Genomic DNA, 25,016 nt, shown 5'->3' with positions numbered 1-25,016 from the left:
GGTCACAGGTCAGGCTGGGAACTATTACAGTGGAGTGGGTACTCGCAGATGTCACAAACAAGGCGATGAAGGTTAACACAAACAACTCACACCTCTTGAACACCTAGATGGCCTTCCCCTTCTGTAGGTTTATGTTGCTGTGAGAGGCTAAATAGGTGGTACTCCCCAGCTCCAGATGTATAAGATCCTACAGACAAGGTTCATTCAAGTAATTAAAAAAAAAAAAAAAAACGGTGTGATAAGGAGCGATATAAAGCAGACAAAATTAGATGGCTAAATCATAGCCATGAATGCAATAATCTAACAGCTGTCATTTTGATGATGAAATTTTGGGGAAAGCCTCTTATTTCGAATTTCATCTGAATTCTTGACAAACGCACATTGGTTTAGTGGTTTGCGTTTTCACTCAAGTGCCAGAAGCTTCTACCCTGACATTTAACTGGGCCCTTTCTGTAAGGAGTTTGCATTCTCCCTCTTTGTATTATCCAAGATAATTGAACACTGTAACAATTGCAGTTACCGTAACTGAAACCTTCACTGTGCATTGACTCATCTGTCCTTCAGTTTGGCATAGTAGGGAGAGAAAATCATCTTGTCAGGCCTTATTTGTCATGTATACATGTCTACTCATTGTTGTGGCCACATATGTTTCAATGTGCATATTTAGTAGTTATATGTAAAACTCCGATGCCTGTGGACTCTGTATGTCATGTACAGTGGAACCTCCAACACGGAAGACAATACATTCTAGGACATTGGTCAACCTCTGATTTGTTAAGATTTGGAAAATGATACTAATGACATTAAAATGGAGCTTCAGGCTGGCAGAGAGAAAATGGAGGAAAAATAAAAACACTGAATTATCAAATACTCTGCGACCAACTAAAATTCTACAATGCTGTGAGAATGTCAAAAAATGCATAGTTCAAAATCATTGCTGACTACAAAAACAACCCTAAAATTGTACTGTACTGGAGTGGAGCATGGAATTGACTGCTTCTATAAGAGTGGTAAAATCTGGGATTTTAGATCCAGTCCGATACGGAAAAAAATATAAAAATAATAATAAAAAAAGAAATCTGAAAAATATTTGTTTCCTACCAATAATGCATTTTTGTGAGTATATAAGCTTTGTGTTCAACTAAACAGGCCCAGATTTTACACTGAGTAAGTAAATTTGTAAGTCCCGCTAATTTGAGATGAGATCATTATTTCCATATAGAATCTTTTTGTGACATTTTTGGTTGGTCGTGTGCCATGAGATTTTTCTAATGTAAAATATGTTGTATCTTGGCTCAAAGGTTGGGAAGTACTGACTTCGGTCGAGGGGCAGGGTATGCCCTGGACTAGACGTCAGCCAATCGCACGACACATAGCGTATAGTCAAACAGAGAAAACAGTATTCAAACTCACATTCACGGGTAAGGGCAATTTAGAGTCTTCAATTAACCTAACAGGAATGTGGGAGGAAACCAGACTACCCGGAGAAAACCCATGCAAGCACGGGGAGAACACACAAGAAGGCTGAAGCCGATATAAACCCACGGTCTCTGATTTTTGAGGCGATCATGCTAACGAGTTGGCCACACCGCCGCTTATTATTACAGTTATTATTATTAATCAAGAAAACCACACATATGAGACAATAAATACAATTATAATCAGAGAAAGGAAAACAAAATTCCAATGCACTGACTATAACATGATCCACAAAGATCATCATCATCCACAAGTGGAGAAAATATGGCCCAACAATAACATTACCAGGAACTGGGCATCCCTTAATACAAAATGGAAGAAAATAATGAAACAGTTCAGGGAGGCTGCCAAGAAGTCCACAAACATTGGAGGAGCTGCAGCCATCTCCTACATTCGAAAACGGCCTCTTGCACTCTTCGAATGTATGGCTATAAAGTTGGGTGGCAAGACGGAAGCATTTTCTAACAAAGACATTTGGTTGTAAAGGTGTGGCATGCTGATAGGCAGAACAGACTGAATACAGTGATAAAAATCTAAATTGACTTCAGGAAAGTTTCATCTTATGGGTTTGTACACTTCTGCATTTAGGTTTCTCTCCCTTTTTTTTCCGTTTTACTGTGATCAATTTCTCAATTGAAGGTGCTACAACAACAAGCCAATGCTTAATTAACACATAAACAAAGGCAAATCAAACATTATCACCAAGGAGGTGACATAACCTGTATTTAATGACAAGGTAAAAATCAGCACAGTACAGAAAAGCCATTGAAGTGATAAAAATACTTGTTTTTTAAGAGAGGAAATATGGGACCAATCAGAGTGATCAACAACGACCAGGCAGTCATCCCCCCATTGTCCTGGATTGAATGTAGTTTTGTCAATGCAGCACTACTGCAGTCCGTGACCATGTGCCAGGCAGGCACCGCTTGCAAAAGCAGCTGCATGAGAATACATTGCTGTGCCACAGAAAACACTCTTCACTATCTAACAAGGACATTCACACAACCAGCATTAAGAGTATGTTGACACTAGTAGCTATTTATTTAATGACTCACATTGTTTTTATTGTCATTTTGTGTGTTCTCCCATTGTTTTCACTGTATATGGATTTTAAGAACAAATACTACATCAACATTAGTTTACAAATAGAGAGAGGTGACAGAAAGAGCAAGTCAAGAACTAGTAGACACTCATTGAATGGAGCATTGAGAGATATTTGCTTGGTTGATACCTGGGGTAAATTTGCAAACCACAACAATTAATTGTTCATTTAAAAAATACAAAAAATAATATATATATATATATATATATATAGCCACTTTTGAACATATGTAGGCTAAATTGTTGGTATCCTGTCCATTTAAAAGAAAAATCATGTACAATGGTCATTGAAATAATGTGAAAGTGACAAAAAAAATAATTACAGTAGTTAATAAAAATTAACTATTGTAACGAAATTTGGCTGTATTTTTTGTGGTCAAATGTAATTATTAATAATAAAAACTAATGAAACTATGTGAGTGCCAGGACGCACATGTCTGGAAACAATGAGTCCCTGCAACTTATCACAGAATACAGATAAATTAATCCTCCGCTATATTACGGTTTTAGATTCACTGTCCAGCTAAATTACACAATTTTATTACTGTCGGTTCCAGATAGGACACGCCATTATCAACAGCACCGTCGCGTACATGCGCATCACATATGTCACCACAAAGTACGCAGTTGTGTCTGGCCAGTGTCCACCATGTACCGACGTTGACGCTGGCCCGCTACTTATTAGTTTTAAATGACAAGTGTGAGCCGTCAACTCATCTGGACTACTGGTGAGCATGATAGCTACACACACCTACCTTGTAAAGTTCAGTAAGCCGGTAAACTCCTCAAGCCACAAGTCAACCACAGCTTTTCTTGTTACACAACATTATCATTATCAATGCTGCTACATCTGTCACTGGAGTAAAACCAAAAGTTGTTTCCCCGAGTGACGTCACTTATGATCATCTCAATATTAGTTTACTTTTCATTTCACTCCTTATAACAAACACAGTCATGTGCAAAGGTTTTAATAACTTTGTTATGAAGCTAGCAAAGCTAAAATATGTCAATCTATCCGTCTGTCTGTTTGTTTAAACCCTGTTTATAGCATAGACATATGAAGATATGTGCAAAGTTAAAAAGCCTAGACTCCTTTAAAGGGTTAGGGGAAACAAGCTATCATTAAAATAAAGTGTGATAACTGCAGTAGTAATGATTTATCCATGTTCTGTTTGGGACGACGATTTTAAACAGGTAAATTGGTTTGTTTTGTTACTAAATAATTTGCAAAATAGTCTGAATAATCATAAACGATACTTTTATATGTGGTGGTACACTTATGCAATTGTTTTTAGATGTATGTCAATCATAGGGTTGTGGTAATGCTCAAAATGAAGTGGTTTTCCCAGGGGACGAGAGTTAGGAGCCCTTACTATAAAAACTGGCCCCTCTGAGTCAAACAAATGATCAAATAAAATTAAAGCCTTCGTTTTTTTAAATTTAATTGACCTGTTTTGTCTGTTACTGCTTGTTGCGGACAAACTTCTTGTGCACAGAAACATATTTTGCAAATATCATATCTTGAGTCAGTCAATCTTCATACAAAACTATGGTATGCCATGGTCATGCTGTACCTTCTCAAAAAATGTGCGACCAAATCATGTGCTGGTGCGACCAACTTTTTCAGTTTTTTTACATAAAATATGAGTTGATCGTCATACACAGCGAGGCAGTAAATGAACTACTAACCCAGAAACAGAGCCAGGACCAGATTGCCCCAGGATCCTTCCATCTGTAGATGAGAGGCACCTTGGCTGGACACATTAGCAGCCTCAAGCACAGTCTTTCATGAGAGACTGAAACAGTATTTCTTAGCAAGATCATATGCACTAACCTGCATGTCTATCTTAGGGCAACCGCACACGGAGACGCACGACTGAACTGAGGCGCAATGTGCAAGGTTCTGCAAATAATTTTAATGAGTGGCCGACTATTGGCAACTAGTTTTGTTGCAATTTGAAATATGAATTGCAGACGAAGGGCATCGCAACGTTGCAGATTAACGGCCAATCAAAAATGTCACATTCCATTATGACGTCTTTAACAACAAACAGGTCATTTCCGGGTATGAAGTGAGATCCACTCGGGCAATACAGTAAATATATTACATGTATAATGTGTTTCTCAATAATACACAGAGGTGCGTAGAGTATCAAAATATTGTACTCAAATAAGAGTACTGTTACTTTTGAATAATATGGCTCATGTAAAATTAGTCCTCCAAAGATTACTTGAGTAAGAGTAATAAAGTATTCTGTGAAAAAAGTACAAGTACTGAGTAACTAGTAACTTCTGATTTATTTTTTTAAAATCAGAGTATGAACGTCAAATAAAATAAAAATAACTCAATAAATATGAATGTGCAAATTCAGATATTGCTGAACAATATCACTTAATCTAAAACATAAATACAATCTTTAATCTTTTACAAATACAGGAAGAATGAAGCAGTGGATATAAAAATTATGCACACCCCTGTTCAAATGCCAGGTTTTTTAGGTATTTTTAAATTAAATAAATCTTGTTGCACAAGGATGCACTCCCTCTTATAACTGGCATGTGGCTGTGTTACATCTGAACACAGCCACATGCCAGTTATAAGAGGGAGTGCATCCTTGTGCAACATTCAAATTGGGAGTCCACACAAACCTGCCACCATTAAAATTTTTAAGTGGAAAAAAAACAAACTAAGTTGAGAGAAAACCACAAGGTGCTTTCTCAAGTTTGAAGTGATCTGAAATATCCAAGTTTGGGCAGTGACAAACCTAGGCTGCATGTTAAAGCTGTTGTTTTTCCTACTCTGTAAACACCAGTCGCGAGGGGCTGGCACAACTTACTTCGATTGGCCCGCAAAGCCCAATAGAAGACTTTGTGTGCGGACGTGACTTCTTGTGTCGTTTGATTGGAGTGCATCTATTTCATCCATTTTCTACATCGCATATTCTCACTTGGGTCGCGGGCGTGCTGGAGCCTATCCAGGGTAACAGCGGGCATGCGGCGAGGTACACCCTGAACTGGTTGCCAGCCAATCGCAGGGTACATATAAACAAACAACCATTCGCACTCACATTCATATCTATGGACAATTTAGAACGTGCATGTTTTTGGCATGTGAGAGGAAACCAGAGTACCCGGAGAAAACCCACGCAGGCACAGGGAGAACATGCAAACTCCACACAGGCGAGGCCTGATTTGAACACAGGTCCTCAGAACTGTGAGGCAGACGTGCTAACCACCGTGCCACCTCTGACAAGTACAATTATCCAAAATGTTACTTGAGTAAATGTAACGGAGTAAATGTAGCGCGTTAGTACCCACCTCTGATAAATTATTTTATTAATATTATATTAATATAATATTTAAGATTCCATATGTACCTGGGGCTAAAAAGCAAAGCGTGGAGAGCCTTTACTGCCGAAATTCACAAGCATAGTCAATGAATGGGGCCATCATTGCCAACAGCTTCTCAAATATCCACACACACTCCTTTATTTCTTGCCCGTTTTCCTCTATTTGTATTATTATAGCACAGCTACAGAGGCCAGGGTAATCCACTTCTTCCTTGCAGGGAGTACATTATACAGACCCTTTCCAAAAAATTTTAATATCATGGAAAAGTTGATTTATTTCCATGCCTCCATTCAAAAAAATTTACTTTCATAGATTATAGAATCTATGAAGAATCTAGCAGAAATCCAGAAAGAGTGGAATGAGGCAGGAGTCACAGCTTCAAAAACCACCACATTCAGACGCATTCGGGATATGGGGTACAACTGTCGGGTTCCTCGGGTCACGCCACTTGTGAGCCTGAGCCAATGCAGGAACCGTCTCAACTGGGCCAAGGAGAAGGACTGGACTGTCGGCCAGTGGTTCAACGTCCTCTTTTCCGATAAAAGTAAAGTGTGCCTTTCACTCGGGAATCAAGGTCCGAGGGTTTGGAGGAAGACGGGTGAAGAACAGAACCCAAGCTGCTTGAGGTCCAGTGTGCAATATCGACAGTCAGTTATGATTTGTGGTGCAATGTCCAGTGCAGGTGCTGGTAAACTCTGCTTTCTTAAATCCAAGGTCACCGCAACAGTCTACCAGAATCTTTTTGAGGACTTCATGATTCCTTCTGCTGAGGATCTGTATGGAGATGTAGATTTCATCTTCCAGCAGGACCTGGCCCCACCCCATACCACCAAAACCTGGTTGGATACCCATGCCATCACAGTGTTTGACTGGCCACCCAACTCACTGGATCTAAACCCCATTGAGAATCTATGGGGTATCATCAAGAGGAAAATGAGAGGCACTACACCCAAAAACAAAGATGAACTGACAGCAAGCATCAAGGAAATCTGGGCTTCCATAATTCCCAGGCAATACCACAGGCTGATTGCCTAAATGCCACGGCGCATCGAGACAGTGATTAAAGCAAAGGGATTCCCAACCAAGTACTGAATATTAACATCGTTTTGAAAGTACCATATTTTGATTTAATGTGACCCTAAATTCCTCTTTTTTTTCCTACAAAAACTAAAAAGTAAATGGCGATTTCTTCACAGTATTAAAAAAAAAATTTAATTCCTGATTTTGTGGATTTTATGAGCTGGAAACTCAAATTATGTAAAAATAAACAAATAAATACTTGAAATGTATTTAATTGAGGGCCCTGAATCTATAATCTATGAAAGTTTAACTTCTTGAATGGAATTATGGAAATAAATTAACTTTTCCATGATTTTAACATTTTTTGGAAAGGGTCTGTATGTGAAACTTCAAAATAAAAACTTAATATATTACTACATTGGACATCAATCCCATTTTAAGATATTATTTTGAAGTTGACCACGGAGCATGGTGCCGGCCCTTAATGAAGCCTTAATCTTAATCATATGTTCACCCTTTGGTGGCTGGCTGACTAGGTTGCGTCCACTCCTACAAATGAAGCACTTTTCATATGCAGCAGTGCCTGCATTTATTTTACAAAAATAAAATAAAAATCTTTGATGATCAGGCTCATTTAATCATGGCAGCCAAAATCGCAATCACGATTAAAATTCAATTAACTGTGCAACCAAATTATATATATATATATATATTTCTTAGCAATGAAACGTGAAATGACAAAAATTTTAATGTTTCACTTTTATTTCCTACATCACTGTAATCTAATCAAACGCGAAAGTGAACTCAATTCTGTTAATGTAATTTGAAATGACCATTTAGTTTAAAGAACAATAAATCAATGATTAAAAAAAAGACAATTGTTCATCCTCCTTACTCAAGAGTACTTAAGTTGATTTTGACTTTACTGCAAAGCTCCAGTTTTGAACACAATGTAGGTGCTTGAGGGTTATTTCTCTGAATAATTTGAATGAAAAAATTTAAATATGAATAACTAATAAATGCAATATTACTGACTTGCACCACATGATATTTTTCACCGTTAAAATCAACAAGCCAGCTTCAGTATATACTGTACTTTACATATTTTAGCACCTACACATGGTCTGGAAGTTAATTTACATTTGGGGAGAGCAGGATAAAATCCCAGATACAATACTGTGTGTAGAATTATACATTCATGTATAACTGCAGTGCATTTTTCTGCATCTGAAGGGATCAGGGTTCACAAATAAAGACCAGAGCTATTCTGTAACAATATGTAATTAAATTGAGGATTGAATGAAAATTTGATAAAAACTGATTGGAAGATCGATCAAATCATGAATTGTAACTGGATATCTACAGCAGACCGACAAACCTTTTGGGGCCCATGCACCCAGCCAAGAAACCCAATATTGAGCTCATATCCTCTTGAGTAGCATCTAATCTGTTCAAGAGCCACAGAAACCTCACTCAAAGTAAAACTATTTGTCCGATGACAAGCTGATACCTGTGGTGGTCAGGAGGCATCACAGAGGATAAATGAAAAGATAACGTGTTTGAGCTCATTTAGCAACGGTGCCACCAGTGCATGAAAAGTACTGTATACATTTTGGCATTTGCATTATAGATCTTGGTTATGTTTAAAACAGCCGCACTGAAACCAATCTGGGGAAACCTGTTAAAACGAAACAATTCATACTCAATATTGCCTTAAAGTTAGCATTAATTTTTCTATACATTGTTAAAACACAATATACGCCTCAATGAAAAATACACGTTTCTCTACTACGTTAAAGAAAACTAAACTTTAAACTGTGGTTCCATCATTTCCATACATACTGTACACTGACGTTTTCTTCAGGTCAACTACACCTTTGCTGCGTTAGCTTATGTCAAACAACCGCTGTCACAGCCATGCATGACTAAACCGCACGACGCCTTCTCAAGTCAATTGTGTTATTAACGGAGGCTGAACACACTTGTAATTGAAATAAAGGCTACTTTATGACCTGTGGCTGTGTAGACTGCTCCGGAGACCTTTATATAGCATTGTCCATCCCCAGTGTTTCGCCAGCCTCCGTCCTACAGTGTTGTTGGTAACCGACCCTCACTCTCAGCTGGATGCTTGTTGTAGTAGAAATGAGCAAAGCTTTCCAGTGTGCACTCCCGCTCCCACCCTGCACAGCGACGATTGGCTGCCTATTCCGTCACTCAGAGAGAACCCGTGAAGGAGGCATAGCAACGGTACAGGGGCGTGTTCTAAGTGTGTATACTAATATCTTATTGGTTGATTATTTACATGGGCTCACCCATCCTTAAAAAAAATAAAAACTTGGTACTTGAAGACGCTAGCTAGCATTCGTCATTTGAGAGCGGCTTCTAACCTATAAGGAATATTGACAGTGTACTACGTGCGCAAAGGTCTGAGAACGTAACAATTTCACACATTGTACTCGCAATGAATGCAATTTGGCACTGTCGCTTTTTGTTACGACTTTCTCTGCTCAATTTCCCCACACAAACCTAATTAGCAAACGAGGGCACCCCCAGCTGGATGAGGACAGCAACTACATCGACATCACTAAACTACTCCTCATCTGAGACGCTTCAACGGCAGTTTTCCAGTCTTCACTCAGCGAAGCCACCCATTTTAACCTGGAAAAATCTCACGGCACACTACTAAACAAAAACCAAAAAATGGAACAATAAATACTAAAATACGATGATCTTGTCTTAATTTACTGTAATGCGCTTAGTGTGAATTCTGGGCCCGTTTAATACCGAGCTCATAGGCTTGCAGGAGCCATGACGTATTCTCTTGTATCAATGGCAACAAGTTTCTTGTACCCTCTTTCATGTAATTATTCTGCCTGACACTATACGTCGCTGACATAGATGAACAAAGATATACAGTATTTGTAATTGATCATTGTAATTGAATTCATTCTTGATTGGCTAATTTCCTGCTCCACCCCTGACGATCTCTCACTGCACACTAGTGTGCCACACCACAGCACCCTGGTTGGGAATCACTGTCTACGGTATAGGGAAAGTCATTTGAACATTTATTCAGTATCCTTAATGTTATGTCATGTTAAGGTCCATGTACTGGTACACTGTTTCTCCTCACTATTCAGACAACAATTCAGCCACACAACTCAGCTGCTCTGGTAGAATAACTGTCTCTTACGAGTAAAGTTTATTTCCACTACTAGTCCCACTTTTGGCCTACTAGTACGACCATTCGACCAAGCTGGATATCAAGGATATCAAATAAATATCCTATAGTATATCCTTGCTATCCAGGTCAAGGTGTGAACCTTGTTTTAGTGCGCTTTTTTCCCCTCACTACTAGGATAACTTTGGCATACTAGTAGGTCAACAACAGCTTACTAGTAAGGCAAAACTGTGCACGAGTTGACAACTGTCCCACTAGTGATGTAAAATTATACGAGTTAATATCAAACGTTTCACTGGTAACACAAGTAACACGCAGATGTCAACTGGTGTTTTTTTTTCCCTCACTAGTTACATGGAGTTGTCCAACTAGTATGCCCAAGTTGTACTAGTGTGCATAAGGTAGTGAATAGCAGAAGTAGAAATAAAACATTACTAGTAAGACAGTCATTTTCTTTCTGGTAAGGTTAAAAATCATACTAGCACATGGACTTTAAACTGCTGGAAATCCAAAACATTGACAAAATGCTGAAATGGTTTTCCATACCTAAGGGGTATTTCATTTTTTTTTTACAATATTAGTTGTTCATGTAGGGGCAGCACAGTGAACAGTTCAAAAGGTTTAGAGTTCAAATCCCAGCTCCAGCCTTCCTGTGTGGCGTTTGCATAATCCCACATCTGCGTGGATTTTCTCCGTGGACTGTGGCTTCCTCGCACATGTGAAAAACAAGCACGTTAGGTTCATCGAAGACTAAATTGTCAATAGGTGTGAATGTTAATGTGACGGGTTATTCCGGCTGTAAACCGCCTCTTGCCTAAGGCTCCAGCTCACCTGAGCCATGACCCTAATGAGGACAAGCGCTATAATTCATGTAGATGAATTTATTACTATGCCACACTTGTTATTTGTTCCACCTTATATATTCAAATGCACTTGAGACTGTGAATGAATTCTACTACTCTACGTTGCTCGTTGATGTCTTACATTAAAAATCAATGTTGTTTTATTATTATTCTCCTACTGTATATCACTAGTAACAGCACTGTGTGTATCTCATCCCAGGGGAAATTAAATACCTGTGTCGAGCCACACTTGCTCAGAGGTAGGGAGACACTTTTCACTCAGATGAGCATTAGTTTTTTGTTTTTATCTTGAAAAAATTCTTTAACCATTCCCCTATTGACTGTTTTTTTGAAATGTTTTCTTTGTCTTCGGCCTTGCGCCTCCTGTGCTGGATACTTGTGCGACTTGTCTGTGACAGGAGCTCTTGGACCTCGTTGTCCTTTTTATTCTCTGTGCCTCGGTGGCGTTCAACCTCCTCGTTTTTGTCCTCCTCTGTTCCTCTGTGCTGCCCGTTCTCCTTTTCATCCTCGGTTGCTTTGATGTGTTCATCAGGTTGATCAGTGCCGGTTTGGACCTCGGCCATGTTCTCAGCGGCGGGTCTGAGGAGGCCGAACGAGCCCGACTCCTCAGCTACAGACCGATTTTTCTGTCTCTCAAAGTCCTGGTACACCAGAGCCGGTGCAGCCTGCTCCATAATCTGCTGCAGCAGATTGGTGGTCCTTCGTTGTTGAAGCTTTAAATCTAACTCTCTCTTCCGTTGCTCTATCTGTTGTTCAAAATAATGGTCTTTGGAAGAAAAGTTCTTTAACGTCTGCGTGTACTGAGTTACGAGCGATGCAGGTGCCTTACTCTCTTGAGTCACTCCAGTTACTTCCATGTCATTCTCAATTGATGCAAGGGTTTCCTCTTCCTGAGGTGCAGACGTGGTTTCATCCACCTGAGGTGCATCAGTTATTTGTTCCTCAGAAAGTGCTGCTGTGGTTTCCTCCTCATCCTGCTCTTCTTGAGGCGCACCATTGGGTTTCTCCGCAGGAAGTGCTGATATGGTTTCCTCCTCCTCCTCCTCCTTCTCCTCCTCATCCTTCTCCTCCTCCTTCTCCTCCTCCTCCTCCTCCTCCTCCTCCTCAGGTTCTGCAGTTGCCTTCTCCTCCAGAGGAGCATCAGTCGTGTTGTGCTCCATATGTCCTGCAGTCACTTCAACCTGCTCGGGTGATTCGGTTATATCTTGCTCCATTGGTGCTGCATGCAGTTCAGCAGTGAACAGATGCACGAGCCGCAAAAACACGCTCAGCCCAGCTATCCTGCGTTAGATGACGTCATAAAACGAAGGCGCGTCCGCGGCTGCGCGCCTTGAAGTCCAAAACGTTGCTTACATGAGTCATTAATAGCTACATCAGGAGAGAAGTAAAATAAAACGTTGACTTCCCTTTCGGTTTTTCATCGGTAGCCTACTAGGTGCATCATCAAAATAGGATATTTAAAATTCAGACGGTGGGAAATAAAACAATGACATTAACAAGCATGTCAATAATGTGGGCTTTCGAACATGAACCAATATCAAGCGTGGGGTGCCACCAGCCAGAAGAAAAAAGCGAGAATGAGGCCCAAGGAGGGGGTTCCAACTGTGACACGTTGTTGATGCAGTACGCATTGTTATTGATGGGCGTGTAACATGGAAGCCAGTTGCGGCGCCTCTGATATGTGCGGATCCCATGTGCACAAACGTATGCCCTCGAAACGCAAATAACCACAGTGTCTTTTCAAGTGTAGTCCCAACAACAACAAAAGTGACGTACAACTCGAATATTGAAGTTTCCTGACTTGCACTAAACTTTCAATCTTAATTGAACTGTTGAGAGTCCAGTTTTGATCAATATGGTTACAACTAGTTCTGACGCAAATGACACAGCTCGTCGTTTTTCAGGCAATGATACGCAAAAAGTTGGGCCTGATGGAAAGTAATGCAGAGTGTCACCACAAGAGAGCGTACTGGACCCACTTGTTCCACTCTCCTTGAGGGGAATAAAATGAATGGCTTTTTTTTTTTTTTTAAATCTCCACAGTAATGCCAGTGACTGACGTTATAATATATAGTGGATTCGCGTTGCATAAACACAACACTGTGTTTTTTTTTGCACACACACAGACACACACACAAAACACACTGCCACTCCCCATGACCCAAAACAGACTGCCCACACAACAAAGGACTACATCAGGGGGAAAAAGTCGAAGGTCTTAGACTGGCCAAGTCAATCACCGGACCTTAACCCAATAGAGCATGCATTTTACCTCCTAAAGAGGAGACTGAAGGGAGAAACCACCAGAAACAAACAAGAACTGAAAGAGGCTGCAGTAAAGGCCTGGAAAAGAATTTCAAATGAAGAATGCAACAGTCTGGTGAAGTCAATGGGTCGCAGGCTTGATGCAGTTATTACAAGTAAGGGTTATGCCACCAAATATTAAATGTTATTCACTTTAAGTTAATTTAATAATGTTCCAATACTTTTGCTCACTTGAAAAGTGGGTGGCTTCAAACAAAAGGTGCTCTGTCCTGAGTTGTTTAACACTCTAGATCAACAATCTAGCTGTAAATACAATGAAATAAAAGCTGGAATTCTGAAGTTTTGCCTCATATTCATCTTTTGATCTGAAACCCAAATGTCTTCAGGATACAACAAAAACAAAGGAATTTACCTTGTCGTTTCAATACTGTACAACAGTACAGTATATACCGGGTGATTGAAAAGTAACTCGCTATTTTTAAGTTCTTGTAATTCATTTCTGAACTATAATTCTTACAAGAAATGAACATGAGAAGAAAGTGTATTGCATGGAGTTTTATTTCAAATAGGATATGGGCGCCAGCATTAGCCACCAGTTTCTCAAGCTGCCTGGGAACCGCATTAACTGATTTCGCAAGGAACTCTTGTGGGATGGAAGACATAACTTCTCGTATTCGCCCTTCAAGTTCTTCCAAAGTCGTTGGTTTGGTAGATTAGACTTTCTCTTTTAATCATGGAACATACACACAAAAAATTCGAAAAATATTACAACATATGAATAAATTATAGTTATTTTAAAATATGGAGTTACTTTTCAATCACCCTGTGTGTGTGTGTGTGTGTGTGTGTGTGTATACACACACACAATATACTGTATATGCAGACTCACTTTAGATGTCAAAAGGGATTTTTGGTTGCCGCAGTTTTTTTTTTTCTGTGGGAGACTTAACTTAAAAATGGCCATGAATCAGAAAAGTTAAGAGAGTTCATGTATTTCAATAATTATCAAGTTCCAACTATTTCACCCATTGAAAATAATTGACAGTATTGTTTTGACACACATGGAATAATCGTAATAATAAAAAAAAAATTAAAAAAAAGAACCCTGATGAAAAAGGTCACTTGTGACGGAATAACTGTCTTCTGTGTGTGGCTCATTATAAAGTTTTTTTATTTTCAGAAGTCTGCCTGGTGTACTGCCAGCTGTTAGTGAGGAAACGCGCTGTCTGAGCTGTCTGAGCGAGAAGACCCTCCCTGCGGCCTGAGCTCATCACTTTCCACTATAGACCGGATCTGCCAATTATGACGAAGTTAGCCGGCCTCTCTCAGCCTTTAAAAGTAGCAGGATTCCAAAGTTAAGCAGGATTAACACAGAGACTTATGCTTGGTACGGACGTTTTTGTGCACGAGTTCCACTCATCCAGGTTAAAGAAAAAGAAACATTGATTTCCTAATTTAATGTGTTTACTTTCAGATATACAGGAGAATGTCTTTGACTCTTCTACGTTCGCTTATTCTGCTGGCTTGTGCCTTGACTCCAATTGTCAGTCAAAGTGAGTATGATGCTTTAGTTATATGGTGACTTTTAGGTGCATGCTGTGAGTAAACAAATCATGAATAATGTTTGTTGTACTCATTTATGTTTACCATGGTGGCAATAATTTACCAGACAGAGAGGCCTGTGTGTGTGATCTCTTCTCCACTCAATTTTTCTGTAATTCAATGCTGTCTTCCCACAAACAGCCAGTTGCAGAGGGAGATGTGGTAATGAGTACTACCGTGGTTACCTGTGCCAATGTGACTATAACTGCATGCCCTACGGCGAATGCTGCCACGACTTTGAATCCCAATGCACCACAAGTGAGTGAATACTGTATTTCCCCTCATATCTCAGTTCAATGCTAAACTATCAATATTGGTTTTGCTGAGAGGCAGGGCAAGTGTATATTTTAACACTGATCAAACGCTCAGCACTCAGCATTCAACATTTCACCTTCATTTAAGCTTTCACCAATATATACATTAAGACAGTACACTCTCACTGGTCATAATATTGGCTAAGTACAACCACAAAAAAATGTCATCATTCACATGTTTTTTTTTTGTTATCCTTGTAAAGAAAGGTTTTTATGATTTTGTTTATAATAATGATTATAATTATACTGGCTTTCGTTGGCCTGCTAATGTCCCCAAAGCGTCGGGTGAGTGTATATTGTTGCCCTCATGTTCCTCAAGAATAAAAACAATGTCATTGTTTATGTACTACATTCATTTGCTGCAGCTCACTGCACAGGTGTGTCGTGTTACATTTATTTGCCACAGAGAACTCCTGTAGAGGTCGATGTGGGGAATCATTCAAGAGAGGCCAACCGTGTAGCTGCGACTCTGATTGTGTTAAATTCAAGCAGTGTTGTCCAGATTACAAGATCCACTGTGATCCAGAAGGCAAGCTTTGGCCAGCACATTCAGCATGATCAGTGTAGTGTTCTGAAACAAATATTGAGCAAAAAATACAGTGCATTATCCATATCAATGACTTGGAGTTCACTTACTTTGCATGAACAACACAATAAACAAATAGCACAGGTACAGATGGTAAAAATAGTCGTTCAATACCAAGTAGTCCTGCATGACAACCCGCATGTAGCATGCAATGCATGCAGGAATCCACAGCAACACATTGGGTTGATGTTATTTTTTTGTCTTAACAATTGCCACAGAGGAAAACAATGGAGCATCCAGTGCAACAGCACCAGGAACGAGTAGTTCATGTGATAATGTAGATGCTAAAAACCCCAAAGGTATCTTTAACTTGGAAAAAAGGCTTGTTTTGAACAAAATATATACTGTATGTAATGTCAGTATATTGTTTACACTGCATATGGGGATCCCGCTAACATTTATTTCTCAATATTCCAACAGAGGAACAGCCACCTTTGGCACTCAGCGGGGAAAACGATGAAGGTAATGATTTGAAATTTAGTCCAATATTCCAGTGGTGGGACAGCATGGTGGGTACAGTGGTTAGCCCTTCTACCTCACAGCTCTGAGTTTTGGGGTTCAAATCTCGGCTTCGGCCTCTCATATGGAGTTTGCACGTTCTCCCTTTTGTTTGGGTTTTCCCCGGGTACTCCGGCTTCTTCCCACATCTCCAAAAACATGCATGTTTCCATACGTAGGTGTGAGAGTGGATGGTTGCTTGTCTATATCTGCCTTGAACTTGTCTGGCAAGCAGTCCAGGATGTACCCTGCCTCTCGCCCAAACTCAGCTAGAAAAATTGTAGTTGAAGTGAACATACTGTAGCTGGGACAGGTTCCAGCTCACCCGTGGTCTATAGAAAATGGATGGATGACTGGATGGATTCCAGTGGTGCAAGACTAAATGATCAAGCGGATGTTCTTGAGCGATTGTCCCACTGTGGCTCTATTACTGCGGTTTGGTCTCCATCCAGGAACGAGCCAAGAACCACAAGCTTGAGTGGCCAACAGTAACACAAGAGAGCCGTTGCTATCATAGTGTGGGAGACTGATGGGTACAGCTTCACACCCAAGAGAGGGAAAGCAAAAGAGGATGGCAAGACATATACTTATGGACAAAAGTATTCGAACACACCTCTTAATCTGTTAACTGGTAATTAACCAATCAGGGATGGGTCAAATCACTAGTTTGGGGGAGGCCCTTTTCTGTTTCAGCATGACTGAGCCACCAATGCGCAATGCAAGGGCCATAAAGGCATGCTTGGATGATTCTGGTGTGGAAGAACTCGTACTGAACCCTGACCTCAACCCCATCAAACACAATTTGGGATGGTTGTGAGACTGGCCCTCTTTCAGGTCCAACGCTACCCTTACAATATTCATGGATGAATGGAGCAAATTCTCCAGACGCACTCCAACATCTTGCATGAAGACTTCTCGGAATAGTGAATTAAATCCATATGTTCGTCCATGTTTTGCTCCTGTAGACGTAATGGTCAGTAAGTTCCATTGCTTGTTCCTTAGTACGAATGTATTTTGAAAGTATTGATTCATGCATTGGCGTGCAGACATTTGTATCATTTGTTTCATATTTTCCTGTGACAGATAATTATGAGGTTCCGGTGGTGAATCCAATATCATTTACACAAGATAATGTCAATAATGGTGAGCGATTTTATGGGAAACGAATGACATTTTTCACTTTCACAGCAAATTGTAGCAGTGTTTTTACACTATGACATTGTGGATATAGATATGTACACCGAGACCATGCCCAGTGATGACCAGTCCTACACTGAAGTTCCAGAGGAAAGTCAGACACCAGATAGCACTAGCGTGTATGGGTCCTCTCCAGCTGAGCCACTGGATCTGGTCTCCACTCAAGCCGCCTTGATAACAGACACTTCACAGGCCAGCACAGAGGCAGGTACATTGGCGACGACAGCTTCAGAGGACAAGGTCAAGTTAACCACCATTGACATGGCTGATGGTGTCACCACCACTGCAGGTGTGTAAAAATTCTAGTACAACGGGCGGTAACTTGAGGCTGATTTTGATGTGTACGTAGATGGATTTGAACATAGACTGACAAAGCTTTATTAGAGAAATTCGATTGAAATCCAAACACAATTGTTTTCTGGAGGTTGGTCAACCTTCAATTTGGTTGAGTTTCAAATTAATCTCATTTGCCAGTTTTAGTGGTTAAGTTCAGGATCTGGTATCCTTAAAATTGAACTGGTGAACCATTGAAACTTTACATATCAGAAGGTCCACTGTACTTGATTTTCTGGACTTTTGTAAATACGATCACAACAGGTGGGTTCTTCTGATTCATCTGCTGTTCCTGCATTTCCAGATAGCAGTGATGCTACCACTTTGCCAGACTCAGGAACAGCATCCCCTCAAGCCACCACTGCAGCTGAGAAGGTTTCCAACCAACCCACTCTGACTTCTGAGCACCAACCAGAACCGTCTCCCACAACTGACACCACACGGGAGGAGATCACATCTCAGGCACAGACTGGTGCTCCGACTGAAGCTGCTTCTGAAAAAACAGAGGGCGCACCCTCATTTTCCCCTACAGCTCCTAACGTAGCTGCATCTTCAGAACCCTCACAGGAGCAGTCCACAACTTCAGCCCCACAAGAACCCTCACAAGAGTCTTCCACATCTTCAGTACCACCTCTAGAGCCCTCACAAGAGTCATCCACACCTTCAGTGCCACCAGAACCCTCACAAGAGTCCTCCACAACTTCAACACCCCAAGAACCATTTGAAGGATTGTCCACAACTTCAGTCCCACAAGAACCCTCACAAGAGTCCTCCACAACTTCAGCACCCCTAGAATCCACACAAGAGTCCTCCACAGATGCGGAAAACTCTGAAGCACCTATGATTCCTGATTTGACGACAGTGGTTTCACCATCAATCCCAACCACCTTAGTTGTTACAACACACCTTGATTCCTCCCCATCGGACCCTGAGAATCCCTCCACTAGTGTTTCTCCAGTGGGGTCCGACCTTGATGTCATAACAACTGTTAATCCTTGGCCTATAGATGTGTCACAGGTTGATTCTTCGAATGAGGTTACACCAGCAAAACCTTCCAGTGATCCACAAACAGTAACCCAGATACCGACCAGTCCTCAATCATCTGAACCCACTCCTAAACCTCAGGACAAGCCAAACCCTTCCAGTCTACTGACAACTACAGCTCCTGTGGATAAACCTGCTCTCAAACCTGGGACTAAGCCAGTGGATGCAGTGCAGACTGTGGATAGTTCCAGAGACTACCAAGCAGGTAAACGCTTGCTTTGAATATCAGGAGAACATTCTAAGAAAATAAAAAGAAAGGAAGTCTGGGAATCGTAAGTTTTCTACTTATGGTTGATGGAGAAATTTGTCTTGGAGCAAGGCACAGATGCATAGATGAATACATATATAGATCAACACCGCATATACTTTACATTAGTGCAATATACCTTGTCATCCTCATCCATTCATATCTTATCCTACTGGTTGTTCAAGTTGATTTGTTAATGGACTGAGGTATTAAGAGTTTTTATGTTATATTTGCACAGTGGTAGGGAGCGCTTGACTTTTTTTTTCTTTTCTCACCAGCCACTGTGGCTAGTGGTTTCCCAGTGTGATTAGCCACTCACAGCATTTTTACTAGCCAATTATTTTTCCCGGCCCCGCCTGTGTGAAGTTTGCATGTTCCCCCCCGTGCCTGGGTGGGTTTTCTCCGGGTACTCCGGTTTCCTCCCACATCCAAAAACATGCATGGTAGGTTAATTGAAGACTCTTAAGTTGCCCGTAGGTGTGACTGTGAGTGCGAATGGTTATTTGTTTCTGTGCCCTGCGACCGGTTCAGGGTGTACCCCCGCCTCCTGCCCGAAGATAGCTGGGATAGGCTCTGGCAGCCCGCGACCCTACTGAGGATAAGCGGTAAAGAAAATGGATGGATGGATGGATGGATAAAGCTGGCGTCACGGTGGCCGTCTGGTTAGCACGTATAAAAGGTTCATATCCGGCCTTCCTGTGTCAAGTTTGCATTGTTCTTCCTGTGAGTGTTTTCTCTGGCTACTCTGGTTGTGGTAAATAACAGTAGAATTTACAGGAATGTCTAACAGTGCTGGTGGTAGGGGAGACCAGGGTAGGTCGAGCCACTTCTTTTTCAGGATAACTACCGAAGTTAGCTAAAGTTTTTTTTGGCAACGTAATACATGACTTCATATACTTCAGGATGTACAATCCCCTCAAACCAAACAAAACAAAACAATAAAACAAGGAGATTCAGTGTGAACATAACGATTCGGTGATGTATAGCAAGGGTGTCCACAAAAAGTTATCTTGTGGCAAAACTTACCCCATGTCTGGGGTAAGTTGTGCACAGTACCAGGGAAAATTGAGCCATCTCCTTTCATTATTTTTGATTTCCCACAATATGAATAGAGTGAATAGTTCAAACAATTCCAATAAGAAAACATAAAAAGTTAAAAAAAAGAAAGAAAATCACTTCAATGCCCAGAACCGCCCACCTTCAGATTAAATTGCTGTTATAATTTTTGTTTTCCCCAGAGCGATGATTTTATTAATGATGTCTTTATTTCCAGATGACAGCAATGACACAAACTTGTGCAGCGGGCGGCCTGCCAGTGCAGTCACCACATTGAAGAACGGCACAATTGCGGTCTTCAGAGGTTGGTGTCAAGATGAGAAAAACATTACAAAAAGTAAAGATTAGTACAGAAAAGTACAGTCATTATGGTTCCCAAAATCTAATTTGTTGTTGTGACAATGGGACGCAGTTCCTGACAGGAGAAAGAGCCACAATTTGTTTTCAGTTCCAGTGCTTCTGTGTCCATCTCACATCTTAATATATGACATTAACATTATTACATGACCACTTTTTTTCAGACCTTTTCAGAATGTATTGTTAGAAAATAGAGTTAAGCCCAAGATTAGCCATAAAAATAAAATTGGATGCATTAAATGAAAGTCTTTCAGCCGGACAGTAGCAAAAGACTGTACCAAATTCTCCATTTACAGATGATTCATATCATTGACAGTTTTAAGGATCCTTGGAGTTCCTAGCATAATGTATAACAGATACAGCATTCTGATCACATTTAGAGCATTGGATATGCCTGTATTGAAAAAAAAAGTACACAAATATTTTTGGACATTGAAACTATTGTCAAAATCTTGAAAGTAGCAAATATTTGCCACTTTCTTTTGCTGGGCCCAGCCAGAAGATTTGATAAATACATATTTACTTAACATTTGGCAAGGGTATGGCTAGTCTTCATCTGAACTGTATGTGTTTATTGATTTTCTGATCTTTTACAGTGTATGTGACAGGAAGGAAAAGGCTTTTGACTATGTTCAGTATACTCATCGGTGGTATTTGATTTGAAATTGTAGTTCAAATCTTTGTAATTTTTACATAGGATTTGAAAGTCTGATGATGATCATAGCTATTACTAGTTTTTTTCAATGTTCTCATTTGCAGGTGGACAAGTCTAATAATGTGTTAATGTTCTGGTCCACAGGTCACTACTTCTGGTTTTTGGACATAAACAGGGTTCCAGGTCCGGCCCGTGACATCACACAAGGGTGGGGTGTCCCGTCCCCCATTGACACTGCGTTCACCCGTTGCAATTGTCAGGGGAAAACGTACATCTTGAAGGTCATTTGTGTGACTTCATTTGAATCATCTAACAAAAGGAAAAAAAATGGAAACATCACATTTTAATGTATGCGTTTCATACGGTTTGCAGGGAAACCAGTATTGGAGATTTGAGAACAATAATTTGGACCCAGGCTATCCAAAGGTTGTTGAGACAGGCTTTGATGGACTTCGAGGTCACATCACAGCTGCTCTGTCTGTGCCTCGGTACCGCGGGAGGAGAGAAACTGTTTATTTCTTCAAGAGAGGTGAACCACATCTACCACATTTTATGGTCAATTACCCAATATTGCATTTTGACACAATGGATGAACTCATGCCCACTCTCTGTTGATTCTTCCAGGTGGATTGGTGCAGAAATATTCATATAAGTTTGGCACGGGTCCATCATGTAACAAGAAACCCCACTATGCCATTTACACAGTCCGCAACCGAGTGGTGAGACATGCAGGTAGGAATGGCACTACTGGTACACAATTCTCACTGCGTGAGGGAATTTAGATTTAGATAGGTTACTGGTTGTCACCCAGACGAAGTCAGCGATCTAGTTTGTGGAAGCCTTTTTTTTTTTTTTTTAAAAAGAATTGTCACATTTTGATAGCGTGTGCATGATTTAACATGAGGTCTTTAAGCAGGTTTTGTTTTCAGGCTGTGTGGAGGCACGGGAAGAGCGAGTGTGCCATCTCTGTCAGGATGTTGTGGGCCAGAGTGTGTGGCTTGTTTAGGGAAGACTGTTAAATGAATACCTCTCTGACAGCGTCAATCAAAACTGAGCATAATTACCATCTAAAAGGCAGAATTTCTGATAAAGGGAGTGGATTCCGGTCTGTTTGGAGTGAAATTGTGTGGTAAATGTCACAGTGGGTGTGAGCAGAGCAATTTAACACACAGTGAACTCACGCAGGCCACTTTTGAGTTTCAACAGCTCTCTGGAAAATGAGTCATGCCTCAACTGAGAGGGACAACCTGATCCTGTGAGATTTAGCACATGGGAAAGGGCCTCAGCACCATTTATGAGAAACATTAAGCGTGAAATGTTAACGAGTTGTTTTTGACAAAGCAGATTTGTTTCCAGTATCACTTTTGGGACCCACAATCAACATACGGACGGCCTGGCGAGGATTCCCCACCACCATCACCTCAGCTGTTTCTGTCCCCAGTTCCAGGGAACCAGAGGGCTACAAATACTATGTCTTCTCTAGATGTAAGTAACAGCAGAGCTTCACCTAAAAACACATTTTAAACTTTATTATGAGGAGTCTAGAACAGGGACCATGTCTGTTAGGGTGTGCCAGACACAGTTTACTGCAGTTCTGACTGCAGTCAAAGTTCCATAACAGTGCAAGTATAGCTTAAACTCTCAAGTATGTAGTAATGTGTATAGTAATATTCTACATTTTATTGTTTTTAAAACAGCTCTATTCCGAATTTCCAAAACATGTAGGTTAATTGCAGACCAAATTGTTCATAGTGTGACCTGCAATTGGCTCACGATCAGTCTGTACCCTGTGCCTCTTGCCTAAAGTCAGCTGTAATAAGCACCAGCTATAGAAGACGGATGGATGTATTTCATACCATAGATACTTAATTCTTAAATGCCTCCAAGTATACATTTCCCATTATGGCACAGGAATGTCCTAACTAACATAGACAGAACCCAAAACCAAGTTCATGTGTTTTTATGTCTTTCGCAGCTAAATCCTATAATATTAGGATGGATGGTGAGCAGCCCGCTGTCACTCCCCCAAGAGAAAACCCATCCGCTCAGAACAACAACTTCATCAATTGTCCACAAACACTCTGATGACCACAGACCATGTTGGACTGATCTAAAACCTTTAATAACATTTTTCAGAAAGCACATCACTTCATCACAGACTGTGATCAAAACCTGATTTATTTGTAAGCAATATAAAAGCAAAGGGATTTAGAACAGGTGAACAAGATCAAGACTGAATCAAGGAGGTCCTGTCAGGGATTTCCCTGCAGGAGCTTCATCTTGCAATGCGTCTGCCATGGACTCCTCGAGAAGGAAATGCTTGCCCTGTCGGAATACACAGAATAGGTTTAAACCTCACATATAGCGACTGAATAAAATGTGCTTCTCAAGTCTCAAATGAAAACGCACACCTTTAAAAAGCATGCAAAGATATTCACATTAGAAGCAGACTCTGTAACTGTATATTTAATTTGCAATAAAGAGTGTCAAATTGTAAGCATGGTTCTTTTCTTACAGCTTTGAAAGCACAGCACTGTGGATCTATGTAACAGGTGCATCTGAATAAATTAGAATACCAGGGAAAACAATTTATTTCAGTAGTTTAATTTAAAAAAAAAAGAAGGAAACTATATAAATTCAAGACATTACTTTTTTATACATCCAATTTTGATGATTATAGCTCAGCAAAACCCAAAACTTTGAATATCACAAAGCAATCGAACTTATTCTTTATGTAGACATTAGGATTGGCCTTCTGAAAAGTATTTTCCTGTGCATGTAATGAATCGATTAGTTTCACTTTATGAATTGAACAACTGAAATAAATGAACATTTCAACTGTATTCTAATATTGAGATGCACCCCAACTACATATATAAAACTACTTTCAAAATGCAGTATCTGCAGGCGTCTTTTTTAAGGAATCCTTGATCAAATGTAAGACCTCCCAGTCAGTAAATAACACTACGGAGAAGGCAGTATCTAGTAACATCATCATGTTGATGTGGATGGGGTGCTACTGGACGAAGAGCGCGCAAATGTTACCTCCTCTCTTCGCACGCCCACCGCGGCTTCCTGGCCAACGCTGCAGCTGTCTGCTGGGTGCAGCCCTGCTTGGAGCACTGCTGGTATCTGCAGAGAGCGACGAAACTTTCAAAAGGACTGCTTGTGTTGAAATGCATGAGAATGTCAGGTGACGTTAGGTCACAAAGTGTACCTGCAGAGCTGGAGGAAGGCTCCTGGCTTGTGGACGGCAGGTTGGCCGCGTCTGAGGGCTGACTGGGCTCCACCAAATCATCTTGAGATACCACAGCATCCACCGAACTCTCAGCACTTGGCCTGGAACTACAATTTTTATAAGAATACATACAAAACATTGTTTTATTGTATTTTAGTGTAAGACACTGAACGAGATTGTATTTTACTATAATCAGGGGTTCCCCCAAATATTTTCAAGGTCAAGACCCAAACTGGGTTCCTGCGCACCCATGTATAATATGCAGTACCTGGCGAAAACCCTCACAGGCACGGGTAGAACATGCAAACTCCACACAGGCGAGGCCGGATTTCCTTAGAGCTGTGAGGCAGGTGTGCTATGCACAGGACATAGCCTCGCAATCTGACAGATTTGGTGCATTTTTGCAAAGAGTGGGCAAATATTGCCACATTAAGGCGCGCCGAAATGATAGCGTCCTACCCAAAAAGACTAAGTGCTGTAATAAAAATCCAAAGGTGCATTGTAAAAACACGAGTACAAATTGCTGTCTTGTCAAATCAAGTGTTATAAAATAAAATGTAATTTGTCTGTCTAATTGATATAAACCAATCATTTTTTGACCAAGCAGTCAATCAGCTCAAAGCCAGGAG

At 40.6% G+C, this 25,016-nt stretch overlaps 3 protein-coding genes across 11 annotated transcripts in view; 1 reads left to right on the top strand and 2 right to left on the bottom strand.

The window, feature by feature from the left end:
• Positions 1 to 9,100, bottom strand: part of fcho1 (FCH and mu domain containing endocytic adaptor 1) — a 50,586-nt gene extending 41,486 nt beyond the window's left edge. Inside the window, exon 1 of one of the 3 annotated variants that reach the window (XM_061778882.1) lies at positions 8,964 to 9,100. The gene's annotated coding sequence lies outside the window, so the exon portion shown is untranslated. Of the gene's footprint in view, positions 1 to 3,335; positions 3,418 to 8,963 lie in introns of those variants that run through there. The other 2 variants (XM_061778884.1, XM_061778883.1) reach the window with 2 other exon arrangements.
• A 5,436-nt stretch (positions 9,101 to 14,536) lies between these two features.
• Positions 14,537 to 23,646, top strand: prg4b (proteoglycan 4b). Of its 6 annotated transcripts, XM_061778929.1 has the most exons (15): positions 14,537 to 14,647; positions 14,735 to 14,813; positions 15,004 to 15,120; positions 15,583 to 15,705; positions 15,981 to 16,061; positions 16,183 to 16,224; positions 17,344 to 17,403; positions 17,492 to 17,746; positions 18,095 to 19,039; positions 20,355 to 20,441; positions 21,294 to 21,430; positions 21,522 to 21,678; positions 21,774 to 21,881; positions 22,506 to 22,634; positions 23,125 to 23,646. In XM_061778929.1, the coding sequence occupies exons 2-15, from the start codon at positions 14,747 to 14,749 to the stop codon at positions 23,232 to 23,234; spliced, it is 2,418 nt and encodes an 805-aa protein (XP_061634913.1). In that variant the 5' UTR covers positions 14,537 to 14,647; positions 14,735 to 14,746; the 3' UTR covers positions 23,235 to 23,646. The 6 variants fall into 6 exon arrangements, with proteins under 6 accessions (XP_061634913.1, XP_061634916.1, XP_061634915.1 ...); XM_061778932.1 differs by lacking the exon at positions 15,981 to 16,061; XM_061778931.1 differs by lacking the exon at positions 17,344 to 17,403.
• tprb (translocated promoter region b, nuclear basket protein) overlaps positions 23,310 to 25,016 on the bottom strand; it is a 34,066-nt gene continuing 32,359 nt past the window's right edge. For both annotated transcript variants that reach the window (XM_061778926.1, XM_061778927.1), the window contains exons 49-51: positions 24,367 to 24,494; positions 24,195 to 24,281; positions 23,310 to 23,474 (exon numbers count right to left, since the gene is read on the bottom strand). In XM_061778926.1, the coding sequence (XP_061634910.1) occupies positions 23,425 to 23,474; positions 24,195 to 24,281; positions 24,367 to 24,494 (265 nt within the window). In that variant the 3' untranslated portion in view covers positions 23,310 to 23,424. The remainder of the gene's footprint in view (positions 23,475 to 24,194; positions 24,282 to 24,366; positions 24,495 to 25,016) is intronic.

The sequence above is a fragment of the Phyllopteryx taeniolatus genome, chromosome 7 (assembly GCF_024500385.1).
Source record: "Phyllopteryx taeniolatus isolate TA_2022b chromosome 7, UOR_Ptae_1.2, whole genome shotgun sequence".
In the NCBI taxonomy this organism is placed as follows: Eukaryota; Metazoa; Chordata; class Actinopteri; order Syngnathiformes; family Syngnathidae; genus Phyllopteryx; species Phyllopteryx taeniolatus.
Note: the sequence above shows the minus strand (reverse complement) of the source record. Positions and strands in the feature narration are given on the sequence as shown.